General features: G+C 48.5%; 1 protein-coding gene across 2 annotated transcripts; it reads left to right on the top strand.

Annotated features, from left to right (window-relative positions):
- Window positions 1-2,022: 2,022 nt before the first annotated feature.
- On the top strand, window positions 2,023-18,412 carry CLDN18 (claudin 18). Of its 2 annotated transcripts, none has more exons than XM_063339318.1 (5): window positions 2,023-2,242; window positions 15,499-15,663; window positions 16,898-17,003; window positions 17,373-17,483; window positions 18,086-18,412. In XM_063339318.1, exons 1-5 carry the CDS (start codon window positions 2,023-2,025, stop codon window positions 18,261-18,263), a joined length of 780 nt encoding a protein of 259 aa, XP_063195388.1. In that variant the 3' UTR covers window positions 18,264-18,412. The 2 variants fall into 2 exon arrangements, with proteins under 2 accessions (XP_063195388.1, XP_063195387.1); XM_063339317.1 differs by lacking the exon at window positions 2,023-2,242 and adding an exon at window positions 10,629-10,848.
- The last annotated feature ends 7,338 nt before the right edge of the window (window positions 18,413-25,750 follow it).

The following is a 25,750-nucleotide window of genomic DNA, read 5'->3' on the forward strand; positions in this document are numbered from 1 at the left end:
TATGGCACTTCCCACCCAGGAATCAAGGAGAACCAAAATGGAAATGCATTTTTCAGGCCTCCCAGGTTGATCGAATGCAAGGCAAATTTATCTTTTTATTTAATTTATTGAAAATGGTCCTTGGCTGCCATGACTCTTTCCTGTCACCAGGTGATCCAGGCTGTGACAAACACAGGGAGTGTGTTTGCGCTCTAGGCTTAGGCTCTATATTTAGCTATGTGATACCGAGAAAGCTTTCCGTGATTAAGCTGTGTTGACCGATACCAAAAGTAATTACAGCCACAACATGCAGCAGGTGAGGTGTGTCACCAGGCCCGGGTATCACTGTGCCCAAAAAAGGGTCTGGGAGACAGAGTGAATTGTGAAAGTGTGCGTGAATCACCAATATTGTTCTTTTGGGGAAAACAAGGAAAACGGGGTAAAGTTATGTTTAAAACGGAGGACTATTGGTGAGACACATGGGGTTAACTTCTCCCTGTTTCATGTCTACTTTCAGGCAATACTTTTCACAAATGATGTGTAATGAACTTCAGTATTAGGCATCAAATCGTCAGAATTGATACTCTGGAATAAATTATACTCTGGGCAAGAGCAACATCTCCCTCGTGGATGCTCGCTGATGGCAGGTCAGAGCTTTACAAGAAGAAAGGTCACTCTGCTTGGGTGTGGAAAAGGACTGGATCACTTTCCAAGGTCCCTTCCAGATTGCTTGGCGCTCTCAAAAAAAAAAAAAAAAATGCAGAAACAAAATAACCTTTGGAGCCAACACTGTGTTCACACAATGGTTGGATCTTCTTCAGAAGCAGCTTCACAGGGAAGTCTGTCTACACACGAGACCAAGCGTCTGGGAGAGACCCAGTGGTCCTTGAGCAAGGGTGAACGTAGCCAGACGGTAGCGGCCCAGTTCTTTGTGCTCCCTGATGACTTCCGCCACCTAAATGTCACCCCACTGGGCTCCACTTCTTGTGAAGGCCCCTTCCTGGACCCTTCACATGCCATGTGTGAGTCTAGCACTGCCGAAACAGGGCTCATCATCTCCTCCCTCCCACGGAAAGCAGCTCTCCATCAACATTCCCCTTTATTCTCCAACTGCAAACAGGTTGGCACCAGTGGAAAACTGGGCTAGGAAGGAAGCGATGAGGGATGAAGCAGAATGGGCAAGAAAGATATTACCCAACAAAGGGATTTTTTGGGATAAGGTTAGGTCTCCAAGCTGCTCTGGTCCTACAGTAATACATAGTGACATATCTGCCTTGCTCTCATTCTTTGTCCATCTAAACAAGCCCAAATTAATATTTGGATGAGGGTGAAAAAGCAATAGCGAGTAAGGATATAACTTTGCTTCCATTTTTTTTTTTTTTTCCCCTGGTCTGTCTGCCAGTCTTGGTCTCCCGCAGCAAACTGCAGGTCACGCTTCAGGCAACTGCTGCCTTTCTTGTGGGCTCCCAAGCAGCAAGGTCCACCCGAGCATCTGCTGCAGTGGTGCTATAGGATATCCTTTTTTTATACACTGTCCTTTGCGTAAACAAACATCCCCAGATAGAGGCATGCTAATAAATACCTCTCCTCTTGGCTCAAAAGCATCATCCCTGCCAGGAAAGGATTAGGCTCTCCATAATTTTTATCTCCGTCGTCTGATTTAAGCATCTCCGTGGTTGGCCTCCTGGAGCAAGCAGTTGCTCCTGCAGAAGCTCTCCCCAGGCTGTTTCAGAAGGACCTGCTGGTCCCCATCTGCCCATGCTGGCTGCACCTCTTCCTGGAGGGAGAAGGTAAACAGAGAGCAAGGCGTTCACGCCGTGCGTAACAAACGGCTCTTGGTACCGACCGAGGAAAATTATCTCACCGAAACGGATAAAGGGAAAAGGTAGTTTTGTATGGTGCGGAACAGACCTCTCCTGACTCCCGTCTGTGACGTAGGCTGTGCCTCCAGCTAAAAGTCCCTTCTGCCCTGGCTGTCTGCCCCAGACCTGGCTTGTGGAGGCTTGCGCGCGCTGAGGACCTGCTTAGTGAGCACCTGGCGCCATGTCTGTGACGATATGCCAGTCCATGGGCTTCGTGGTGTCCGCTTTAGGAATAGGAGGCATCATTGCGTCAACGTGCATGGACCAGTGGAGCACCCAAGACCTGTACAATAACGTGGTGACGGCGGTGTTCAACTACCAGGGCCTCTGGCGCACGTGTATCCGGGAGAGCTCTGGCTTCACCGAATGCCGTGGCTACTTCACCATCCTGGGGCTGCCAGGTAGGGCTTGCTGGCTGTGAGGGCAGCGAGGTGGGAGGGCAGAGCCATGGGCACGTCACATCCAAACCTACGTTGCCTGAAGCCGTGCGTGAGCGGTGGTGATGGGTGATTTTCGGTGCAGAGCGGGGAACCCAAGTTTTAGCCAAAAGGGACCTCGGGTGCTCACCCTGGTTGGACGACAGGTCCCTTGGAGCTATCTCAACCTAACCCCACTCTCATGGCCAAGCTGAGGTTCAGCAAAACTCATTATGGCTGATGATGCAGCTGGTTCCTGAGGTGTTGTCCGGGCAATACACCCGGGGCAGGGGCTGCTCCGTGGGGTGATTTGTCCCCTGTGCCGTGCCTGGCTTGGGTATATGCTCCTACCCCAGCTGCATGGCCGTGCCTGGCTTCCCACCAGAAACCACTAACATTCTCGGCAACAGAGAAGATCCTTTTTCTAAGAGGATATGTCACAGTTCAGCTCACTGTATTTCTGTACGGGTTAATACCACCAGGCTGGATTTCTCCCTAATTCTCCTTTGGTTCCAGTTTTTTCTTCCATGGGTATCATTCCTGTCCTGGTTGTGCCCTGAGTATCTAGGGGTGCAAACAATTAGGTTACAACAGGATTATCTGGGTTTTCTTCTTGCCTTAATACAGTGAGAAAAAAGGCACTTAGACTGTTCCATCCATCTAGCCGCTGTGCTTTGACACAGCAAGAATGGAGGGAAGCAGCCAATTGTATCAGCAAATCATTGCAGAACTTCTGCAAAATGGCATTCCCCAAACACAGAGAAACAAGCATTGTGCACAGAAATTGCTTCTTTCACGAGTAGTCTATCTCTGCGCAAATCAAGCCAGTATAACCCAGTGCAGCTGGGGTTTCACACACCCGTAGGAGGGGTGTTCCGTCCCCTCTGCTGTGTTTCTGTGTCGCTCGTCACTGAATCCTCGTTCCCAACTGGTGTCCGGCGTGAGCTGTGCCGCAGCATCCCCGTTCGGGTGCCCGGGATGCCTGTGAGCACCTTCCCCTTGCTGGAGCCGTGGCTTTGAACGCCCCTGTTTGTTCACACAGACTTTGGGGCGCAGACGTGCGTTTGCCCAGAGGGAGATTGGCGTCCAGTTGCCCAGTGCCCAGCCAAAGCCGCGGGCGGTATCCAGTACAAGGAAATGCAGGATGGCATCCGGAGAGGGATGTTTGTGCAGGGCTTGTATTCGCGCACCGCTATCGCAGTCAGCAAAGCCGAGCAGGGAAAATGCATGCTGCAAGGGGCAGGACAGGCTGGTACAACTCCAGCAGGCTAATTGCTTATAGGTAAGAGATTAAAGTTGCCATAGGAGGAAGAAATAGAAGTGTAAAAAGCAAATCCTTCTCCCCACGCACATTCTCCCATCACGCGCTGCAGAACTTTCTCAGTTCTTCAGCTCTGAAAGCCTAAAATTACAGAAAATGTAACTCTAGAGAAGACGCAATTAAACTTTTCAAGTGTTCAGCTCTGGGAACTACTTTAATCTTCGAAGAAACCAGAATACCTGAGATGTGGGAGGTTTTTTGTTCTTTCAGAATACCTCCATTGCCAACCTCAGCAGTACTGTGAAAAGCTAGAGCTTTTTTTTTTTTTTTTTTTTTTTTTTTTTTGCAGTTTTCAAGCCTCCAGACTGGTGTCGGTCGGGTGGGTATGAATTTCCTCAAATGGAAATAAACAGAGGCGTTTTGGGGGGGATGGATATCCTTCATTTAGCGGATGGGCTGGGGGAGATTGGTCTCCCCCCAGGCAAGCTCTGCGGTTCCCTCCCAGCCGCGGACAGAAACGAGCATGCTCTCCTCAGTGCCAGGGTTTCTAATGAACTGGTGGTCTCAGAGTGCGATAACCATGTGTGATAACGCTGGGCTTGTTGCAGTCGCCTATAAAAAGGGATTTCTTAAAAACAAAACAAACCAAACCCAAAGAATAAAGCACAAGCTTTGAAAATAAAGGTGGGTGAACCCCCTGAAGTTTCTGTCCTCCTCCCTCGGTGTTGTTGGAGCGTCGGTGCCTTCCCCACCAGTGTGTGGCCACACGAATATTTATGTATTTTTTTTTTTTTGTCCTGACGAGATGATTCCTGTGCCCCGTGCTGCCAGCCCTGCCCTACAAAAAGTGAGGTGGATATTTTCCCCCCCCCCCCCCCTTTCTTTTTCAAGAACAGGGTTTGCTCTTCCGAAGTCACTCCTTTGCTCTCCCCCTGGCTCCTGCCTCCTCTTTTTCCCTCCTGTTATATATTGTCTGACACTTCCAGTCTCTGGAGGAGCTGGTGTGAGACCAAGCGCCCCACTGCTGTGCTTTATAGATTGGCTCCGTCTCCCGAATTCATCTGCTCCTACGGGCATTCCTTCCCACCCACCGCTAGCGAAGGGCAGCTGTATCCCAACCCTTTGGGATGGCGGGGTGAGAGAACGATGCTAAAAATCAAATTATTAATTTGCAAAGATACTATTTAAGCGCATCATCCCAGTGTTTATTTTAACCGAGCTGTGCCTTGATCTCCATTTAACCCCCCCCCCCCGCCCCCTTGCTAAACACAACATAGTTAATGGTTTGTCAGCATTTCCATTATAAACCCCTATTTATTATTCTGACAATGGCAATTTATATTGGGAACAATAGTGCCAGAGTGAATAAAAATAATAGGACTCTAGCAAAGCAGCGAGGTGACCTGAGTACATCAATGAAGTTTTGGTTTCCGTGGATTTTTTTTCCCCTCAATCCCTCACTCCCATAGCAAAGATTAAACTCGCCTTGCCCACCATCTATCTTCAATTTAGTTGGGAATTTTAATTTCACATAGATTGAGGAAAAATCAAGATAATAGATGAAAATGAGAAATAACACAGGTAGTTTATGGCTCTCAGCCTTGCTGCTCAGCTATAAACAGTCAGTCTCTGGTGAAATATGTCACTTGAGAACGAAGCCAGTTTGTTCTGATTTTGCTTTCTCTTATTATTTTTCGCTGCTTGCTTTGGTGCGTCGGCAGAACCTTACTGTGGTTGTCTGGAGGACACGATCTGAATTTGAAGACACAAATAATAGACAAATAGCAATAGCGGAGCTCTGGCAAGGCTGGCAGTTTCACCTAGTGCGGAAGTCACGAGGCACTTTCTGCTAAAAGGAGCATTTTTTTCGGTTGCTTACGAGTTTGCTAAACTGCAATGACACGGGCAGTAATTTTCCTGTTGTCTGTCTTGGTCTCTTATTTACAAACCTCTTCAGCTACACCGGCTCAGCCATTTTTGAAAGGACATTTTGTTCTCAAGTCAAAACCGCTTTTGACCCTTTCTGAAAGGCTGAGGCATCTCTCTGCCGCGGAACAAAAGGCCGGTGACTTGAAAATTAAGAGTATTTTTGTTTTTCCGACAGCAAGCTTTGAAAGTCTGAGAGTACCCTGGTAAAGTTCTGCATCTGGTAAACAAGTGTGTGTTGCTAGAGGGGTCAGAGTAAAAACAGCCCACAGGAATGTAATCGTGACCGTCAAGATTTTTGCATAAAATAACTGGTCTCAGTTTGGCTGGTGGCAAGGTGGCAGGGATGGGTAGATGTTCCCCGAGGAGAATTCATATTGGAGTCTCTGGATTTTTTTCCTTCTATATCAATGAAGGTTTTCTTTTTTTCCATACCACCAACACACGTTTCGTGACATAGCCATAGTAAAATCCTTGCTCTGGGGATTTTGGAGAAAGGGCAGCCTCCTGGCCAAAGAAATGGCACCTCTGCTCCCTGGAACTGCTTTATGCCCAAAGTTTGTAAGGATGGGGACTGCTAATTGCTGTGTCATGATCCTCCACTGGCGATGGCCATGGCAAAGTCTCTTGCAAGCTCTGTTTGCTACTTAAAATCCTTTGACCCAGTCAATTCAGTTCCAAATTTTGAAACGTCTGCAGGTAACTACTGTGACCTGCTTCAAGTCTTTTGAGACCAAGTTTCATGCACAGAAGGGTTTAGGTGGCCCAGGTTGGGTGGAGACTTGATATAACCTACCAAGGGCGTGCATGAGGCTGTGGTAGGTTTGCACTCACAGGAGGAGGTGAAGAAGTTGTGGGGATGGGAAAAGAGCTAGTGTGAGACCCCCTAGGTAGGTCTTGGACATCCCGATCCCCAGTGACACTCAGGGCGGGGAGTGGTGGCAGAGAGCCCAGCAAGGGATGTCATGAAGGTAGATGCATGCGTCACATCCTTGTTACTGTCCCGTGTCTTTACACCATGAAAGGATGAGAGACATGAAAAATAATCCTAAAGGGCCTGGGCTGAAGGCCAGAAGAGGAGCATGGCAAGAAATGGCAAGAGGCTATGGAGATGTGGGGCTGGGCTACAGCTTATAGCTGTGTAGGGAAGGATGCAGCTTCATGCACCCCAGCTCTGCTGAGGAACGATCAATGGTATAGAGTGGGTCTGAGCTGGGATGGGGACCTTCCATGACCCCCTTTCCCCACTGAGTTTCAGAAAGGCTGTTCAGCCCTTTTCATGCTACAGGCTGGTGGACAACACGCTCCTGGAGGTTGCGGTCATCACAGCAATGGAGGGACAGAAAAAGAAAGGGTGGGTTTTCTTTGTTTCGGCCTGAACAAGCTGGAACTGACTGGCAGGGTGTGAGCTATATTTGCAAATTTTAAAGTAAACATGAGCTGTAGGTAATTTTTATGGGAGAGGCGGCGATAACATTCAGGAGTTGCAACGGGCCCAGTGACCAGTTTTGAGATAATATAGAGTCAACGCCTGGGTAGATAAAGCAAGTATGAGCTGAAATAAAGGTTGCAGAGGGGAGCGGTCACAAAGGACCCTTCTTTTTCCTAGTTTGGGCAAATTGCTGCAGACGTCCCAACACTCAGAGTGGGAGCCCTGTTCTCTGCTCCTTGGTGAGGAAGCTTGGCCTTTGCAAGAGCTGTCTTCCCATCATGTCCCTTCCTTAGATACTGCTCAGCATTACCACGTGGCGTGGCAAGCCCTCCGGCCCAAGCTTCCAGCCACCTTGCTGGAGACTGAGCAACAGGCTCATTCTTGCAGAGAGATCCCCATCCTTCAACAACTCCGGGCTGTAGGCATCTCCCAGGGGTGGCTGGAGATGAGTGTCAGGTTGTAGTAAAGGTGCTTAGACATGCTCTACAGCTGTCCTATCACCCAACCACTTTCTAGGTTATGCTCTGAGATGACAGTTTTGGTAGAACTCCCAGGAGATCTTCTGTTATTTGTCTGGGTGCTGAGAAAGTGGGGTGATGATTTTTTTGCAAAGGGAAACATATTTTTCCCTGTCACGAGTGGCTCCGGAGCCACCATGAACAATAAGCTTAAAATAAGAACATTTCAGAAAGGCAGAGAAAATGGGCTAGGGGATGGGTTAGGATGGAAACAAGTTTTTTTTTTCTCCAGAACTTTGCTTCAACCAACCACTGAGGAAGGTGTTTGTGTGAGCTTTGAGTTCCCAGTGTACACAAGCGGGATGTTAATCAGAGCATGAGAAATGGTAAGCAGCGAACGCTGGGACGGCTGGTTAGCACTTTAGGCAATATGCTTAGGGATGAGCAAATAGAAACCCCTCCAAAAGACAATAATTCTTCAAAGACAGCCATGCCTGGATTGCTAAGCACGGCTGGGTGACTGTTTGCCTCTTGGCTAAGGACTGCAGCATGACCCTTGTTACTGAAGCTGCTTGCTCAGCTCCATTTTTGGAGGCAGCATGCATGAGGTTTCAGGAAGGAATATGCAGGTCTGTGCTGGTTAATCCTCTTCAGAGACACGATTCGATCTGGCCCTCAAAATCAAAGACCAGTTCATCTGGGCTTTCTTGCATGTCTGGAAACTGTTGATGATACTTTTTGATCACTCCGCCATTGCTCTGAGGTTTTGATGCCCCTGAGTAAGAGGGATGATGAGAAGGAGGCATCCCCCATGAGCAGGAGAAAACCATATCCCCAAGGAAAGGTGAGGCAGCGCTGCCTGGATAGCAGACTCCAGCACAGGGCACAATTAGGGGCCATCCAGGGGATGGCCCTCTTTCCAATAGGTGTGTTGGGGGGAGAAATGGGGCCTGGGGGTGTGAAATGGTGGAGGAGGAGGAGAGAAGGTCCCTAGCGGCTTAAAGAGCTGCTCCAGCTGCACGCAGCCGAAACCAGTAGAAAGGGTTAGAGGAAGGAGTGGTGGCTCCCCTCCTGGTAAAGCAAACACGCGGGCATGGTGCATGGGAGGGCCACCTCCGCTGGTATTCCTGCAGCCACCCAGATATATAATTTAGCAGAAAAACCAGTCATTTAAAAAGTGGTAGAAATTTTTGGAAAAAAGTCTGGAAAAAGATATATTTGCCCTTTGTATTCCCTCCCCCTCCTTTTCTTCCTTCCCAGGGGTCATTTTTAGCTGTGATCAGCCCATGGGTCCATTTTTCTCTGCAGACCTGCGAGCAGTTGCACACTAATGCTGCCAGGTGATACTATCCTTAGGAACAGGTGTTGTGTCCCAGAGGAATGTCTATCCCTGGGACATGGTTTGAAGTGGTCTAGTCTGGAAAAAGAGCGGTGTGGTCTCTTACCACTAGATGGCAAGAAGGCGGCATGGCCTGGGATATGAAGAAGGAGAAGAATCCTGGAGAGCGGCTGGGGAGCATCAGGGCTTGGGTGCAACCAGCTTTTCAGGCTTGGGACGCAATTCTGGCTGCCGGGCAGTGAAGGTGGGATGGAGAGCTGGCCACGTTATTTGCCCCAGCACTTTTTGTCCTCCTACCTTACAGGTCCTCCCCAGCCCTGATTTTTCACAAAGCATTATCCAAGACGAGATATCCCCTCTCCCTCACTGAGGATGACCAGCTCTTACCATCTCTGGTTCTTGAGGGCTCACTTATATGGTGTTTGTTCACCCTATCATTTTTGCTGGCAACTTCTGACCTTTTAGATACGTTGGAGCTACCGCTTCCCCTGATACAAACTTGCCGAGACAGTAGAAATGACTAAATTTAAATAAAATTGTTGTAAGCAAAGGCACCTTGGGCCTGACTCAGGAGGGTTCTGGTGGCTGTGATTTGTGGCCACTAGACATGTGGCTGCTACAGTACAGTCCGGTGCAAAAGCATTTCTGTCTGCTGCCCACCAGCTCATGTCACAGCCACAAAAGCAAAAGGGGTGTCCTGGGCGGTTGTTCTCCAGGAGGATGAAGCAATAGCTAACGTGTAATAAGCCCACTAACTCATCCATCCACAGAAACTGGCCTCTCCTCTCTTCTTGGTGGCTTTCACTCTGTCGGCTTCACCAGTGGTATTGACGGTGCCTGTGGCACAGAGCAGTATCAGGACTGGATAAAAGCGGGAATTTGTTTCTGGGTCAGGGCTGAAGTAAATCAGTCGGAGCAGGGTATTAGATGAGACTGGATGAGCACAAAGGCTGGAAGGTCCCTGTAACTCACTGCGCTCCGTCAGCAGAGTGGCACGGAGAACCTACATTGCTCCCCTGAGCCCAGCACTTCTCCAACGTGCAAAGAGATAATTACTTTCCTAATTTTTATACCCCTCACACCTTTTTCCAGGACCATCCCCCCAGCCAATATAGAAAAGCACCTGTAAAAAGACACTTTCCAAATGGTCCCTGTGCCCTCCCTCTCCTTCTTCCCACATGGGTTTCAGTGGGACCACGTGATGGGGATGTGGGTGGGAGGAGAACAGGGTTGAAGGAGCTTTGTTGGATCAGTTTGGGGCTCGGTTCCCAGGGTTGTGCCATGGTCAGCAATTGAGGCAGCCTTGGTGATGCTCAAAGTGGCTGCAAGGAGCCGCCATGTCCTTGTTTGTTCCCTGGGTTGAGCTGGTGGCCCCTCATCCTCCTGCAGAGCTCACCGCTGGCATCCCTCTCTATCACCGTGTCTCTTCTGTGGATGCTTGCATGGGTGGCCGGGTGTAGAGAAGTCCCTGGCTTGGTCTGACGGCAGATCTACTCCCCCTTTGCATAAGCAGAGGGCCGGGGAGGTGGTGACCTGGGCTAGGTGCTGACTTCACCGGGGAACATTGTCCTTCCCTCTGCCCCTCTCAGCACACTTGCACCGTGCCAAGCACGCAGGAGAAGCACGGTGGACAGCAAAGGGTTTCGGTGGGGGGACGGCGCATGTTCCAAGTGGGTTGCCCAACACTTGACGGAACGTGGCTGCTTAGCTGGGGAAGGACAAGCACTTCTAAAGGACAAAAGCTCATATCTCTGGCGCTGCCAGCACAAACCTACCCGGTGAGAGTGAAACTGGACTATCTTGCAAAAACACTTTGAGCAAACACACCGCTCAATGGAAAGCATCTGATAAGAGCTGCTGCATTTCTGGTGGCTCAGTCAAGAGGACTTCGGTGCTCCCATTAGGTCTGCGGCTTCATCGGGGCTGTCTCACCTCCTCAGTCTGAGAGAGACACCATGTCCACGACCATCTGCCAGGTGATGGGGTTCATCGTTTCGTCGCTGGGTGTTGCGGGGTGCATGGTGTCCACTGCCATGGATATGTGGAGCACGCAGGACTTGTATGACAACCCGGTCACGGCCGTCTTCCAATATCAGGGGCTGTGGAGGAGCTGCGTGCGGCAGAGCTCTGGCTTTACGGAGTGCCGGCCATATTTCACCATTCTTGGGCTGCCAGGTAGGGACAAAAGATGCGCCAAGTTTAACCCAGTAGCTCTGCACAGCTTTCATCCAAAGCAGGAGCAAATATCTTAAAGCACTTTGCGAGGAATAAAGTTTCCGGGCTACTCAGTCTAAAGATACATGCGTATTTCTTACCAAAATAATACCTTTACTCAGCGGAGGTTACAACCCGGAGCATGTGTAGGTGATCTCTGGATGAGCGTCACGGGTTCGGCCCCGTTGCTGGCATAAATCAGCGCAGCTCCATTCATGTGAGGAGAGTGAGCATGCTTAAGCCCGCAAATATTCTGCCCCTTTGAATTGAAACACAAGGAAAAACAGCTGCATGTAATTTTTGTGTCGTTATCAGAATAATGGCTTCTGCAGAAAAGAACCGAAATGTTATTTTGCCCAAAGAGCAAACTGGAATTGAAGAAATCTGCCTGTGAGCAGCGTGTGTAGGAAGGGCGAGAAGGGGAAGGGTGCGCCCAGTCACTTCACGTTACCCGGGGAGTTTTAGTGGTGGCATTTGTAGATTGTAGAGGGATACAACTTTCTCGTTTGCTTGCTTACTTTACAAAAAGAGATGTTTTTCCCACCCCACTGCGTGCGGGGTTATTCCGTGCTCCTGAGCTAGCTGGACCCCCGCGGGAGGGGAGCGTCCAGCCTGGCTCGCCGTGCCTCCCCGTGACCTGCCGTGCCTGTGCCCTGCCAGCTGGCAATAAATATGGCCCTGAGCGTGCTTTTCACCCTTGGTGCACAATTGCAAATAGGCACAAGCACGCGCTGCTGTACATAGGCCTTTTGCATCCATTGGTGGGTGTGGAAGAGAGCAGGGTGCGGGCTCTGAGCCCTGTATCCTCAGGGACGCCAGCCTTGCCACCCTGCTGCGAGGCAGGGTCAGGTTTTTTGCTGCGGAGGGGTGCGTTTGTTGCCGTGTTTGCTTTTTGAGCAAAGCCCCTGACCGTCCCGAGGGGTGCGATGGAACAAATGTGTTTCTGCGCACCCAGCTTGGGGATCGCCAGGCAACTTCTCTTTCATTGGGAAGAGCAAAATTGATGTTTGGAGTCACTTCTACTATGGGACCGTTTGTCTTAAAGAATAAAAAAATATATTTATTAAACTATATATACAAACGGTGATCAATATATCTACGTATCCTTATGATGATGCGTATAAGTGATTGTGTTTTAAAAGAGCAATGAGGCAACGTTAACCATAACTTTGATGACAATTTATCATAATCAAGACTTTACTTTTTATGTTATTTTTAGGTAATACAGCAATAAGGAACCGTGCAAAGCAGTCACAGGCATTTTCTGTCGTCTCTTAGAGATATTCTGTCAATTTTTGTTCTCTTTATGTGTCTGTTTAGTTGATGATACCTTAAAACATAAAGAAGGAATGCCCCTGCTTGAATTTGGTTAACTTAAACCCCTCGTTTTTTCCCTAAATTTTCTATACTTCATTAATCATAACTGGTCATAAAGCTAGATTTCTACCTTTTGTATCTTGTATTAGTAAAAGAAATGCAGATGATGTTAATTTAGATGAGTTTAAGTTGTTTTACTTCACTCACCTAAATGTAGATGATGTTAGTTTAGATGAGTTCAGGTTGTTTTACTTCACTCACCTCTCACAACTCACAGCAACACTGGGGAAAAAGACAACTCTCCAGTTTCACTTCACGTCGGAAAAAGGGAGTGATGCAAAACTGTGGTTTCAGATCACTGACTTTTATTGCGGTGAACAAGCTTGCACTTTGAGTATTTTCTGTGCGCGCCACCCCTTCGTATGAAAATTAGGTGTGCAAAACGAGCAACCATACGTGTGCAGGTGTGAAGGAAAGTTGTCCTGCCTCATGCAAACTGTGTATGCAAAACGGCAGGTAGTTTCTCTGCTTGACTTTCATTAGAGGGCTGTTTGCTACCTAGTGCTCCTGATACAATTTTTTTTTTTTTCATTAGTCTTCTATTTTGTTTGTCTAAGCCCTTCCACTCCTTCCTTCTAGGGGAGGTCGTTCACCTTCGGATAGCAGCTCTGTTCAGTGGACTTTTGATGGAAGCCAAAATTCACTTGAAACTGCAGTGCTCTCTTTCCAAACAGCTCCCACTTTCAGCCCCATGAGCCAAGTGAAGAGGCCTTCGTGGCACAGCAGACCTGGGAGCACTTTCTCCTCTTTTCCGTCCCTTTGTGGGGATGGCGCACAAGTCAGCCTCCCGGCTGGTGGCTATTTTGCATTTTTTCTGTTGTGCCCTGCTGTGTTCCTCTCTCTCCCCTTTCCAACAGCTGCAGATCGCTCTGTTTCAATGGAGATTCTCCACACTTGGCCTTCAATGCTCCAGCAGAAGTGCAACATCCCAGGAGCTGTTTGGCCTGTTATGTCCTTCCATGGGCAGCCAAGGCACTGGGAACCTCTCTCCTGAGAGCCCACAATATCCCTGTGAGGTCTTATCTGAGGGTCACTTCTTGAAGGGTTGAGACCACCATGGTGATGGCACCTAGGAACCATAAGGTCTAGAGGAAACATCCCTGGAATGAAGGGCTGTCTTGGGGACAAGGACCTTCCATCATGAACTGTAGTGTCTTGTGCTGCCCTGGAGTATCAGCCTCTCCTGCCTGCCCTGACACAAAAGCAGTTGGAAAGAAACTTAAGTAACTGTAAAGACAAATGAGTATTGTGATTTTCTTCTCTTTGCATCTTTCTGCTTTGCATCAGGTGCTGCGTGAACAACCTTTGAGGGCTGATAAGGCGTATCCGCCAGCTTCTTGTTCTCTGATGAATAATAACTAATGAGCTCGCACCTGGGGGCTGATGGATGTGAGATTGAAAATCCCAGGCTCGTTAGCACTTGTTATCAACTGATAAGGGCAAATTGAGTCATGAGAGTGGCAGCCCCGGTGGGACTGCCAGATGGGAGAAGGTGGTGTATTCCCAGCCTGTGGGATGGCAGACCGCTGGCTTCCTTGTGCGTTGTGGTGCCAGCACGGTTCTGCTCAGGTTCCCAGAATCACAGAATGGCAGGGGTTGGAAGGGCCTTCTGGAGATCATCTCATCCAACCCCCTGCCAGAGCAGGGTCACCCAGAGCAGGTTGGACAAAAACGTGTCCTGGTGGGTTTGGAACGTCTCCAGAGAAGGAGACTCCACAGCCCCTCTGGGCAGCCTGTGCCAGGGCTCTGCCACCCTCAAAGTAAAGAAGTTTTTCATGGTACCCTACAAGCAAGGAGACCCAGATGGGCATCCCAGCACCCGCCCTTGCCAGAGGGTTTATAAACATTTCCCTTCTCCCTCCCTCTGCAAGACCAGCAGGGTCTACTCCCCACTCTCCTGCACCAGTGCCTTCTGCTCCAGTTGAGCCACATGGGACACTTGGGCACCATGGCTACTCTGGCCAGCCCAGAGAAAGGGGTGATGGGCAGGCTGAGTGAAGTCCCTGGGGCTGCAGGATATGTTGCCTGCCCTTCTCAGTTGGTAACAAGCCTGTGTCATCTTCCCTGGAAATGGACAGTCATGTACTGGGGAGCATCAAAGCCAAGCCCAGGGATGCAAGAGCTCGTGGGAGGGCAAGAAAAGGCTGAGATTCTTCTTAGCCAAATCACAACAGCCCTTGAAATACTTTCGACCACCCCCTCCCAGTGCTCCACCAGCCCTGCCGCGTTCCTGTCTCTGCCGGGGACGCGTGCACGGGCAGGGAGGAGAAGTGGCTGGGGCCAGCACTCAATCGCAGGCAAGGTGGGATTTGTGCCACCTTATTAGAAAATCACCTTGGTATTCAAATGCATGGCCTTTTCCCATCACTTCTCCATTTGAAAAGGTGCAACTTTTCCTTTGCTTTTTCCCCTACTTTTCTACTCCAGCCAAGAAGGGCCTGGAGGGTTTTTGCTACCTTCATCTGGTTGACAGCAGTGCTCAGCTCCCACCGGCGTGACCCACCGGCATCACAACCTGCCTCCGACCAAGATTTCCCGCCTTGACAGCAGGCTGCTAAAGGAATTCAGGGCTAGGGTATTTGCGTGTTGTAATAATGGAAGTGGGCAGATGTATACAGGACTGATGTTACAAATAACCGTGGGAAGGGTATGCTGGGGGAGGCCGTTGCCGAAGCTTTGCTGCTCTCCCTTGGTGTATGTGTAATGTTTGCCGAGGTGATTTTCCTCTTCTCCTGTGCCAGGCGTTTTACGGTAAAGCAGGAACATACAGAACTTCACTTCGAGTCGCACAGTGGCTGGAAATGCCACGGATAGCTGGGCGGAGCTGTCTGTTTTCTTTGCTGCTTGGGGAGGAAAAAAAAGCACTTTCTCAATCATCGCAGTTATGAAACAGCTCACGCTTATCCCGGCTGTACACCAGCTCGGTTTCAGCTGAAGAAATCATTACTGGTGCCAATGCACATATACAAAAATCATGTTGAAACCGTCAAACTCTTTAAGAAGTTGAAAAAAACCAGCCACATTTCCAGAGGTGCCCCATAAAAAAACCACTGAAAGTAGATCCAGCGCCCATTTCCCAAGGCATAGTCTTTGCTTTCAGCAAATGAATTGCAAAATATGTTCAGTGTTTTCTTCTTATTATTTGTTTTTAGACAGAATTTTTTTTAAAAAACCTCCTAGGCTCTGATGAACTCAGTTCAGCCACAGTGTTGCTCTTGTTAATTTGTTTTGCAGCAATGTTCCAGGCTGTGCGGGCCCTCATGATCGTGGGCATTGTCCTGGGCATCCTTGGCCTCCTTGTGTGCATTTTTGCTCTGAAATGTGTCCGTATCGGCAGCATGGAGGATTCTGCAAAAGCCAACATGACTCTGACCTCCGGCATCATGTTTATTGTGGCTGGTAAGCGTGTGGTGTTGCGTTTTCCATGTGCAAGGCGTCATGGTTACCTGGAATAGAGGACTGGGGAAGTCTTCAGGCACTTCTGGTCATAGGTAGCAAATGCTCTGGAGGAACCCAAAGCGTTGTTGCTTGCATGAAGTTCTTAGCATTTGTCTTCCAGCCTGCGCTTCTGGGGACGAGTGGTTTCTACCTCTGCCTAGTAAAAGAAAACCAGAAGTTTGTATGGGACAGAACATGGAAGGCTGAAAAAACAGCCCATGGATAAAAAAAATAAATCTCTTAATTTTTTATATGTATATTGCTGTTACGTGCTATTATATCCTTTATTTATACGTAATAGTTTAATGAAGAGCCTCAGGCTTTATACATAATAATTTTATGAAGACTCTCGGGGTTGGGGTAGCCTAGCTTGTTATTTTTGTAATGCCTTGGTTTATCAGGGAGGCTGCAGGAATGCCTACTGTTGCCCAGCTACCTCAAAATTGCAAATGCTTCAGAACAACACTTACAAGGTTTCCCACACTTTATTGCAGATGAGTAATCAAACTAAATCCATATCCTAATGAAGGGAAAGAGAACGTCCCCATTTAAAATTCTTACAGTTGAACAGCGCTTATTTTTGATGGGATATGAGACACGCAACGCAACTTAAAAATGTACAATAAGTACAAGCTGGGCTAAGGAAACCATCTTCTGCAACACAGCTTTGATTTTGCACTTAAAATTATCATTATATCAACCTGAGTCAGCGGGTTGAGAATTTGGCCAATGAGGATATTAGAAAAGCCCACCATGCTTACCCAAAGAGAGGGTGCCTAAACCAATGATGTGGCCGACTCTTGGGATGGGACATCCCTTGCCTGAGTTCTCCCATTTCAAAACAAAGTCCTTAGTCTCAGCTAGCCGAGGAGTTGGGTACCCACATGCCATGGAACTGGCCCTTGGTCACACCTCTGTGAGCTGGGGGTTGTGTTTCTGCCTAAGATAAGTGCTGCTTTCAGGACAGAAGTGTTAAAGACTGTGACAATGATGTGCCACAACAGTGGCGGCTGTATGGGGATCTGAGGCAGAAGCAATGCTGATTGCTCAGTCCCTCCTCAGTGCTGTGAGTAACTGGGTTTCAGGAAAACTCAGAGGTCTTGGTGGGTGTCGTGAGGATAACTAAGACCTGGGGTGCCCAGAAAAGCTGAAGTCCGTAATTACTATGTGTGTCTGCCCTTCTGTCTGATCTCAGGTCTCTGTGCCATCACTGGAGTGTCTGTGTTTGCCAACATGCTCGTCACAAACTTCTGGATGTCCACGGCCAGCATGTACCAAGGAATGCAGAACATCCAGAACAGGTGGGTGATTGTCTGTCTCGGGGTGCTCCACAGTGCAGATCTTCCTCAGGGCCATGGTGTGCTGCAGCTGAAGGAAAGGCAAACTCTGGATGCATATTAGTGTGGTCTCAGGACCTGGAAGATTTATTGAGTCTCTTTCTCATCTGCACTGGAGATAATTTGTCCAAGCAAATTGGCTGGGATGTCTCTGTTCACGCAGCTCAAAAGTGAGGTAGAGACCTCATTGAGGATGAGCAGCCTTCAAGTGAGATGGTGCTCAAGGGAACTTCTGCAGGGCCAGAGCGAGAATGACACTGTTCAGTGCGTTTCAGAAGCAGCAGACTGGACCACTGTCACAGCACTAAGCAGCCGCATCTCTGTGTTTTTTAGGTACACCTTTGGCTCAGCCCTTTTCGTTGGCTGGGTGGCAGGTGGCCTGGCCCTCGTAGGAGGCATCATGATGTGCCTGGCTTGCAGAGGGCTGATTCCAGAAGAATCCCGGTAAGTCTATCTGGGGTAGACATGGGAAGGTATTGCATGAAGCCTTGGGTGTTGGGATAGTGTACAGCCAGCTCACCACAGGACATGTCTATGTGTGATACCACTGTTGAAAGAGTTATTGTGATGTTTGCCCTGCATCATCAGTCAAAAGTGACCATTTCCCTTCCCTGACGACACGACTTGCAAACAAATAGAGAGGGCAGGAAAGATGGACCTTAAAATCTAAAATTTGCAATGTGTTGGCTAAGCCAGGCCCATTGATTGCAGCTTTGATTGCAAATTGCATAGCAGATCATCAGCAGGTGTAGATTGCATCAGCTGAGCTCTGGTTTACATCAGGTAGGGCTTTGTACGCCTACGTAGCTGGTGCTTGTAGGTGCGTCCTTCACTCAACCAAGGATTTACTCATGGGAAAGAAAGTATAAGTTTATGAAAAAACATGAGAGAGACTTGCAGCCTGTCCGTGGAGCTCACTGGGTGGCTCCAAGTGATGACACAGTAAGAAGTTGCCTAAAATCCAACAGCAAACAGGAGCACCGGGTGCAACGTGGGGTAGTCTCAGACTCTCTGGTGGCTGATGCCATCTTTTGTGTCTCTTTCAGTTACAAAGCTGTGTCCTACAACGCATCGGGGCGGAATATCTCCTACAGAACGGGGCCGTATAAAGTTGGTTCAGGGTACGAACCTGAAACGAAGAGTAGGAAGGGTGCAGGGTGTGAAGAAGCTGCTCGAAGCGAGGACGGAAGACGCTCATACCCTTCAAAATACGACTATGTCTAGTAGACTCTGAGCTTGAGATGCACTATCTTTTATAAAATATTTTTCACTTCAGAAGCAAAAACTATATGCAAACAAAGCAGTCTGTAAATAGGATTGTGTTTTCTATCACGTTTGCCCTGCTCTGAGGTTGTATCCTAGCTCGTTAGGAACATGGGTTTTATTCAACTCTGTGCTAGTATGGAATATAGAGTATAGACAAGGAGGTCTATAACAAAAGTAATGCCTTTTTATGCTCTCAGAGTAGAACAGTTTGCTTATATTTTCTATATAAACTCTGATATCCAGGACCAGGATTGTGCCTTGTGCCCTTTTCTAATTCTTCTAATAGGTTAAAATTCCCATTTAATAATAGGCCAGACGTAAAAGCAATGATACCCCATTGCCTTTTTCCCTTTGAGCTGGCTTTCATGCAGTTAGGCAACATCATCCCCTACTTTCTCAGAGTTTAGAGTGGCGAACATTATCCCACGACCTCAGTGTCCTCTGTTCATCAGAAAAAACAGTGCTTTGCTGAAATGATAGTGTATCTTTGCTCTGGTTTTGCCACCCAATTTTTCTTTTTTTTTTTCTTTTTTTTTTTTTTTTAGCAGGTTGAAAAGCAAAAATTATGATCTAGTGGTCTCCTATGTTATTTTGCTGTGTATTTTGAGTAAATTCAGTTGTGTCCCTTTGGCTGGGGCCAACGCGTACGGACCCTATAGTCATGGCATTTTCCTCCCTGGTGACTGTTTCTACTCAGACACACCTTTGCTTCGCTGATCTGCTGTGATAGTTAATCTGATTTATGTTGCTTAGACATTTGCTGTAACCCGTGATACCAAAGTGTATTTATTTCTTCTGATCTCTCCGGGGAATATGTATAATCCATTGTTATTCCTACGCTAGATATTTGCTGTAATAGCTGCAAACCTCTGTGTGAGACCGGTGTTCCTGCAGATGCCATCTTTAATGAAGCCAGAAGAGTTTCTCATTTAGAATTAATTAGAGTTGCATTTGGAGCAGAAATCCCAGGGAGCATTAGATGTGTAACTCCATACTGGCATGGGGACTTTCTTGTGTTAATTCTTTCCCCAGTGATGTGAAGATTAACTCCTTAGCGGGACATTGCCTCTTCTAGCCAATCCATCAGAGAGGAAGTTTATTCGAAGGGGTGAGAGGAAGAGACACAAGAGCTTACCTGGGAGGGGAGGCCCGTGTGCCTCTGGCAGGTCCTCCCACCTGGCTCCAGAGCACGTCCTAACGAAGCTCTGGGTAAGGGATAACTTAGAGAGGAAAAAAGGTGTCCAAACCCTCCATTTTGATAGATCTCTGCAATAGGTTTTAGACCCGCTTGTAACGATTACAAGTTCGCTGCAGGAGTTAACTGGCAAAATTGTTTTGGTGAAATGCTGAAATTCGCAGAGGTGGAGCTGAACATTTCTCCAGAGTTGGACCCTCTGCTAGGTCAAGCTACCAGCCTAGCTGGCATCTCCAGTGGCTTGTATGAATATTGGGGGCAGGCTGTCTCACTGAACATCAGTGCTCCCAGTGAGCACCGACCATACCCACCAGCTCTCCATAACCGTCCCCTCTCCATAACCACCTGTTCTCCACCACCACGTGGAGGCACATCTCCAGCACGGGTCCAGGACACGCAGAGAGGTTCCACCTCGGGCAGGTCAGTGAGAGGAGGAGGGAACTCCGGGCAGGGTGTGGCACCAGGGGCTGATGTTTGGAGGAGGGGAGCACCACGCAGGGAGGTGGGAAGAGCTTCCATCCAACAGAAGCTCTTGGTCCCACCTCAGGCTGGATGTTGGGCCCTGCTGCCACGTGGGGTAAATCGCTACCTCTGCAGGATGTCAGTGCTGACGCTCTTTTGTATTAGCACAGGACTTGTTTTAAGGGCCTGTTTTTTAAGGAGAACAATTCAGTTTTGCAGAGGTAATTTTCAAAATCACGCTATTCTTTACAATGGATTTTTCCCTGTCTCTCAGTATAGACTTAGCTTTTCTGCCTCCTTATTGCATGCTAGATTTATTTTTTGTTTGTTTGTTTTGTTAGTTATTTTGGTTTTTTTACACGAATATTAAAAAAGAAAAAGTCTTTAAGGCCAAAAGCACTGTTTTCACTTGTTCTTTCCTGCTCACCTAAACTCACCCCAGCTTCGGGTTCTGCAGCTTCTTGGGAGCAGCATGGACAAGTATGTGTGGTTGAGGGGAAAAAATAAAAGATAAGGTTTCCCCCCCCTTTATAAGATATAGTCAGTTATATGCTGCGACAAAATATCCGAAAAGTGGATGAATAGGGATCAGGGGATCCCAACTCACTGACGCAATGAAATCAGTCCTTGCTGGGACTTGCTTCAGAAAGCGTGTGGGTATTTTGGGGTTTGAGGCCACTTCGAGTCCAGCCTCTGCCCACCTTTCAAGGTAGCAATTAAACACTTCTAAATACTTCATCGTTCTTAGGAGGGCAGAAAAATTGCTGGTATGCTCTCGCTCCTGCCAACGTCCACTGGAAAGGGGCTGAAAAGCACGGGAGTGTTTAAATTAGATAGGAAATGCATAAGTGGTGGTTAGGCAAAGGTACACAGGGTGATGAAAAATACAGAAAAAACACCCAGAAAAAGAAATTGGAATACAAGTTTCTGACTGCGTCAGAACAAAAACCAGGCGCACACATCAAATGGCAAAGGAAGCACCTTTGAAAGTTACATTTTATTTTCATGCAACACACAAATACTCTGACAAACTCACTGCGCCAGCTATCTCTCGCTTTCACTTTGATGTGTGCAAGCACGTAGATGACGAGATTGCGGGCAGGAGCGTTGCGGAGAGCGGCAGAGAGCTGAGACAGAGCCGTGTCCAGGAATTCCTGCCCTCGGTAGGTTTCTAATCTTCCGACATCGGTTTTCATTTCCTGACCTCGGCCAACCACTCGCAGTATGAAAAATTTTAATGCAGAAAACTTTACGAAAAAGAAAAATCAAATTCCAAAGCAGAGAATCATTTATTTATGAGCCTACTTGCTGTGTGACAACAGCTGATATTACGGCTGCTCCTCTCTTTTTCTGGCCATCACGGACCTTATCTCGTGGCGGCACCGCTGCGAGCGGTGAGCATCGTGTATCAGGGAACGATGGCGTGGGAAGGACCAGCATCTGGTTCTCCTGCTGCGGAAACCACTCGGTGTTTCCCTTTCTTGGGACACCGACCCAAATATCCCCTTTTCAAGCCAAACTCATCTGTCTCCTAAAAGCCCTGCAGCTGAAATCAGCTGCTTAGGGAAAGGGCTGGGTGTTTGGTGAGAACAAAGGTCCTATTTCCAGGCTTTCCCCTGCATCTCCCAGGCTTAAAAAAAAAAAAAATAAAAAAAAATGAGGATACCCTGATTATTTCTTGGCCTTTGAGAAAAAAGCGAGATCCCAAAGCCCCCCCCGGATGATCCAAGGTTGTCTTGGTGGCAGCTCGTTGCGCCCCAGCACTGTTATGTCCCAATGCCCACATGGAAAAGACACAAAACCCTGCGCCACATCCACAGCCCGCGGTGCTCAGCACGGGGAGAGGGGACACCCGGTCCACATGCTGCCCGGGGAATGCCCTGGGGACCCAAAACACAGCCTCTGCACCCCACCCTGTGCCTGGGTCCCCAGCGCTTCACCCTAAAGGCTGTGAATTTCAGGTATGAAACTCATGCACGTGGTCACCCCGCAGGCAGAAACGGGCGGAGGGTATGGCGGCACGGGGAGCAAAGCCCTCACCATCCCGCCTGGCTGCTGTTTGGGGGGAGTGGTCACATATTTGCTGGTTCGACCAACGGCACAGCACCAAGGAGGTCAGTGTGCCTTGAGAAAGCTTTGGCTGAGTAAAGCCTGGGAATAACGGGAGCCCAGCTACCGCAGATCTCTTGGCCCCATGGAGGAATCCAGCGTTTCCCCGCTGCGGTTGTTGCTGGTGAGGGATGGAAGACCCCTTGCCAATTATTTTGCCTTTATTGGCAATGAACTGCAGGGCAAAGGATGCAGTGGGTGGCACTTGCAAGGCCAAGGTTGATGAGTCAGGGGAACCGTGATTGGTGATGTATATGTGCGTGTGTGCACACACTCAGAAACGGTTTTGTTTCCTTAAATTTGATCGTCCTCTCAATATGCATTTTGCATATCCTGTTTTAGAGGAGATAATTAAATATAGGCTTGTCTAATAAAGCAAACGCTGAAAAGGCTGTGCGTATTATCTGCCAGCGGAGCTTCTGAGTTCCTGCAACATTTTTAAGTATATGAGAGCACGGCAGATTTGCATGGACTTTGACCAAGGGAAGCAAAGACCCGTATCTGAAGCTACAAATTGGACTATGAGATAAGAACTCTCCTGAAATCTATATGCAATTAAAAGCCCAATCTTCCTTCCTATAGTGACAAGGTTATTGCTTTTATATAGCTGAACAGAGATGAATGAGTCTACGGATTAATAGCACTAAGATTTATGACACTGTGCTTGCCCCAAATATTATGGGAGAATAGCTCTCTGGGTGAGATATTCCAGCTGAATAAATTTGACAGGATTTTTCTTTTCCTTTATATTTTTTTTCAGCTTGGTATTATTTGGGGATGTTGCGTTGCATTCAGAGGTTGTTAGTGCTGTGGTTTGATTGTCTACTAATTGTCCCACACATACTCATGCTTTACAGAAGTGGAGTCCCACAAAGACAAATGCCATTGAGAAAAACAAAACACAAAACATATTATTTTAAAGAGCACGAGACTCCGATGGGATGAAACTCCTGGTGAGGGCCTGACCACGGATTTCAGTGTCGCTGTGCTGCTTTGTGCCCACGGGAAGGGGGTCATGGCTATGTCCCATGGATGTCCTAAATGGTACGGCTCTGTCACACTGCCTCCAAGCTGGAAGGTGGTTGTGCAGACACCAGCTGGGATTGTATTTGTAAAACCAACCTCAGGTTTCTCTTTGACCCTTCAATTTGCCGTGGCAGTGCCAAGGTCCCTTTTTCAGAAGGAAACCCTGTTTGGCATGGTTTCTCCAACACCAAATTCGCCAGTTCTTTTATGTTGCCGGCTCTGAACTTATTTTACTGATCCCTGAGACGACGAAGCCAAAGGAGACGCTTCTGGTTGGCAGGAGAAACAACGTTTCAGCCCGTGGTAAAGACCATGGAAAACTCTCCATGCTGCACTGAAATGAAGACAAGGTTGAAAAATTGGAGGGAGGAAAATGAAAACCTGTGGGGATTGAAGGGGAGCAGTTTAGGTATGGGAGGGATGGGGTTACCTGCCCGGGTGGGGGCTGCGGGTCAGGGCAGAGGGGTGAGGACAGTGCTGCTTGCATTGGAGGAGAGGTAAAACCATGGCAAGAGTCATGCCCAGGAAAAAGCACGGGGAGCGGACAGGACCCTGCTCTTCTAAATCACGCCATGATGCTAGGGTTGCATCTTCTGTCATTTAACGAAACTGCAGGTTTTTTTAGCTTTTCAGGAAAAGCCTCTGGGTGTCAAGCACCATGGATGGGCACGTGTGCTCCAGCACATGGACCGAGACTGCTCCACCGCCCTCTCCACTATCCCCTAGCAAGCAGCGGGCTGGCAGTGGACAACTGCAGCGGGCTGGCGGTGGACAACCACAGCGTGCTGGTGGGTAGGATTTGACCCAAGGAGAAGGTGTGAAGGTTTGAGAGGGAGGGGACACAGTCTTGGGCTCCGAGAGGGGCTGGCAGCACGAAGACAGAATGCCTGTGCTTTTCACAGGCCACCTCTGCCCACGGCGGCCTCCCCCTTGTCTCGTGATGTTGCAGCAGCGCATCTTTAAGGCATAAGCGAAATGAATTCTGGAGTCGGCTCTTGTTCTGTTGTTGTTCTCCTGTGGGAGAAGCCAAATTTGTTTCCTTAATGCAGTCACAAAGACATCTTTGTGCGGAGGCAGTATCAGGACACCTGTCTGCCTATTTAACCTCGGCTGCGCGAGAGAGTTCCCGCTTGCTCTTCTGACTTTCTGTTCCACCGCGTGCTTTCTGCTGCCTTTGTTGTCTTTCGCTTTGTTTTGCATTCCCCTGGCTGCAGTATCCCGCCTGCTCGGGGAGCATCCCTGCTGCTCTCCACCAGTTTGGAGCACCAGCGCTCGGCAGTGCCAGGGGGCACAGGACTCATGCCAGGGACCCGGCAACAGGGCCCAATTTGTCATCATCAAGAAAAGGACAGTATTCTAAAAAGGGGTACACAAGTAGTTGGCTTTATGTGGGGAAGGAGTCCTTAAAACAATGCGGGGGGGGGCAGAATTGAGTAAAATTTTATTTTCTGGACAAAACACATTGATGGATTTGGTATTGTTGGAGTTGTTTTTTCCTCTCCTCTGGAGACAGAGCCCAGCATCTGGTACAAACCAAGGTGAATCCTCATAGAATAGAATCATAGGATCATTTAGGTTGGAAGGGACCTTTCAGACCATGTAGTCCAACCGTCGACCTAACTCTGAGAAAAACCATCACTAAACCAAAATCACAGAATCACAGAATGGTGGGGCTGGAAGGGACCTCTGGAGATCATTCAGTCCAACCCCCTGCCAGAGCAGGGTCACCCAGAGCAGGTGGCACAGGAACGTGTCCAGGCAGGTTTGGAATGTCTCCAGAGAAGGAGACTCCATCACCTCTCTGGGCAGCCTGTGCCAGGGCTCTGCCACCCTCAGAGTAAAGAAGTTCCTCCTCACGTTGAGATGGAACTTCCTATGGTCAAGTTTGTGCCCGTTACCTCTTGTTCTGTCCCTGGGCACCACTGAAAAATGGTACTTCGCATCCTCTGCCACATGGCTCGCTGCAGCTTGCAGCAGAGAACACCTTTCCATGGAACATGCTGGCTCAAAATGTCCAGTCTGAAATAAAAATGCTTTGTCTGTATCTATATTTATTTAATTGTTAAGAGTATGAGCATTGCCTCTTAGAACAAGGCTATCAGCTACTCTTGGCATTTCCCAAACTTAGGGGAAAGTTTGTCCCCCCCACCCTTCTGGCACCATCTGGACTTGGTGTTGAGTGCACGAAGCTCACCGCAATGGCTCGAGAGCACCTCAGGCATGAAAACTGCTAGTAAAACGAACGTAAGAGCGATTCCTCCACTTGTCGGCAGGTGAATATGTGCAGGAGCGGCGTGAGCAGCCAGACCTGGGGCCGGCAGGGTTTGGTCAGGCTCCGGCAGAATGGGTGCGATTGAGATTTTAGCGCTGGGCAGGGCAACTGCCTTGGCACCGAGCTTGCCACGTAGCCAAGGCGAAACAGCTTCTGCTTTTTTTTCTTCTGCCCTTTTCCTGCCTGTTTGCTCTTTCGGGCAGAAATTTATTTCCCCATTGGTTTTAGAACATGCCAGAAGCAGAGCCCAGCCCGGGGCTGCAAGCAAATTCTTGCTGCTACCTCCCCCTGTAATTTCTTACAGATAAAAACCTCTTTTTCTTTTTTTTATTTTTTTTTGTTTCCTGGTTACCAATACTAGCGGTCTGAAAGGGCAGCGTT

The sequence above is a fragment of the Chroicocephalus ridibundus genome, chromosome 6 (genome assembly GCF_963924245.1).
Source record: "Chroicocephalus ridibundus chromosome 6, bChrRid1.1, whole genome shotgun sequence".
Taxonomy (NCBI): Eukaryota; Metazoa; Chordata; class Aves; order Charadriiformes; family Laridae; genus Chroicocephalus; species Chroicocephalus ridibundus.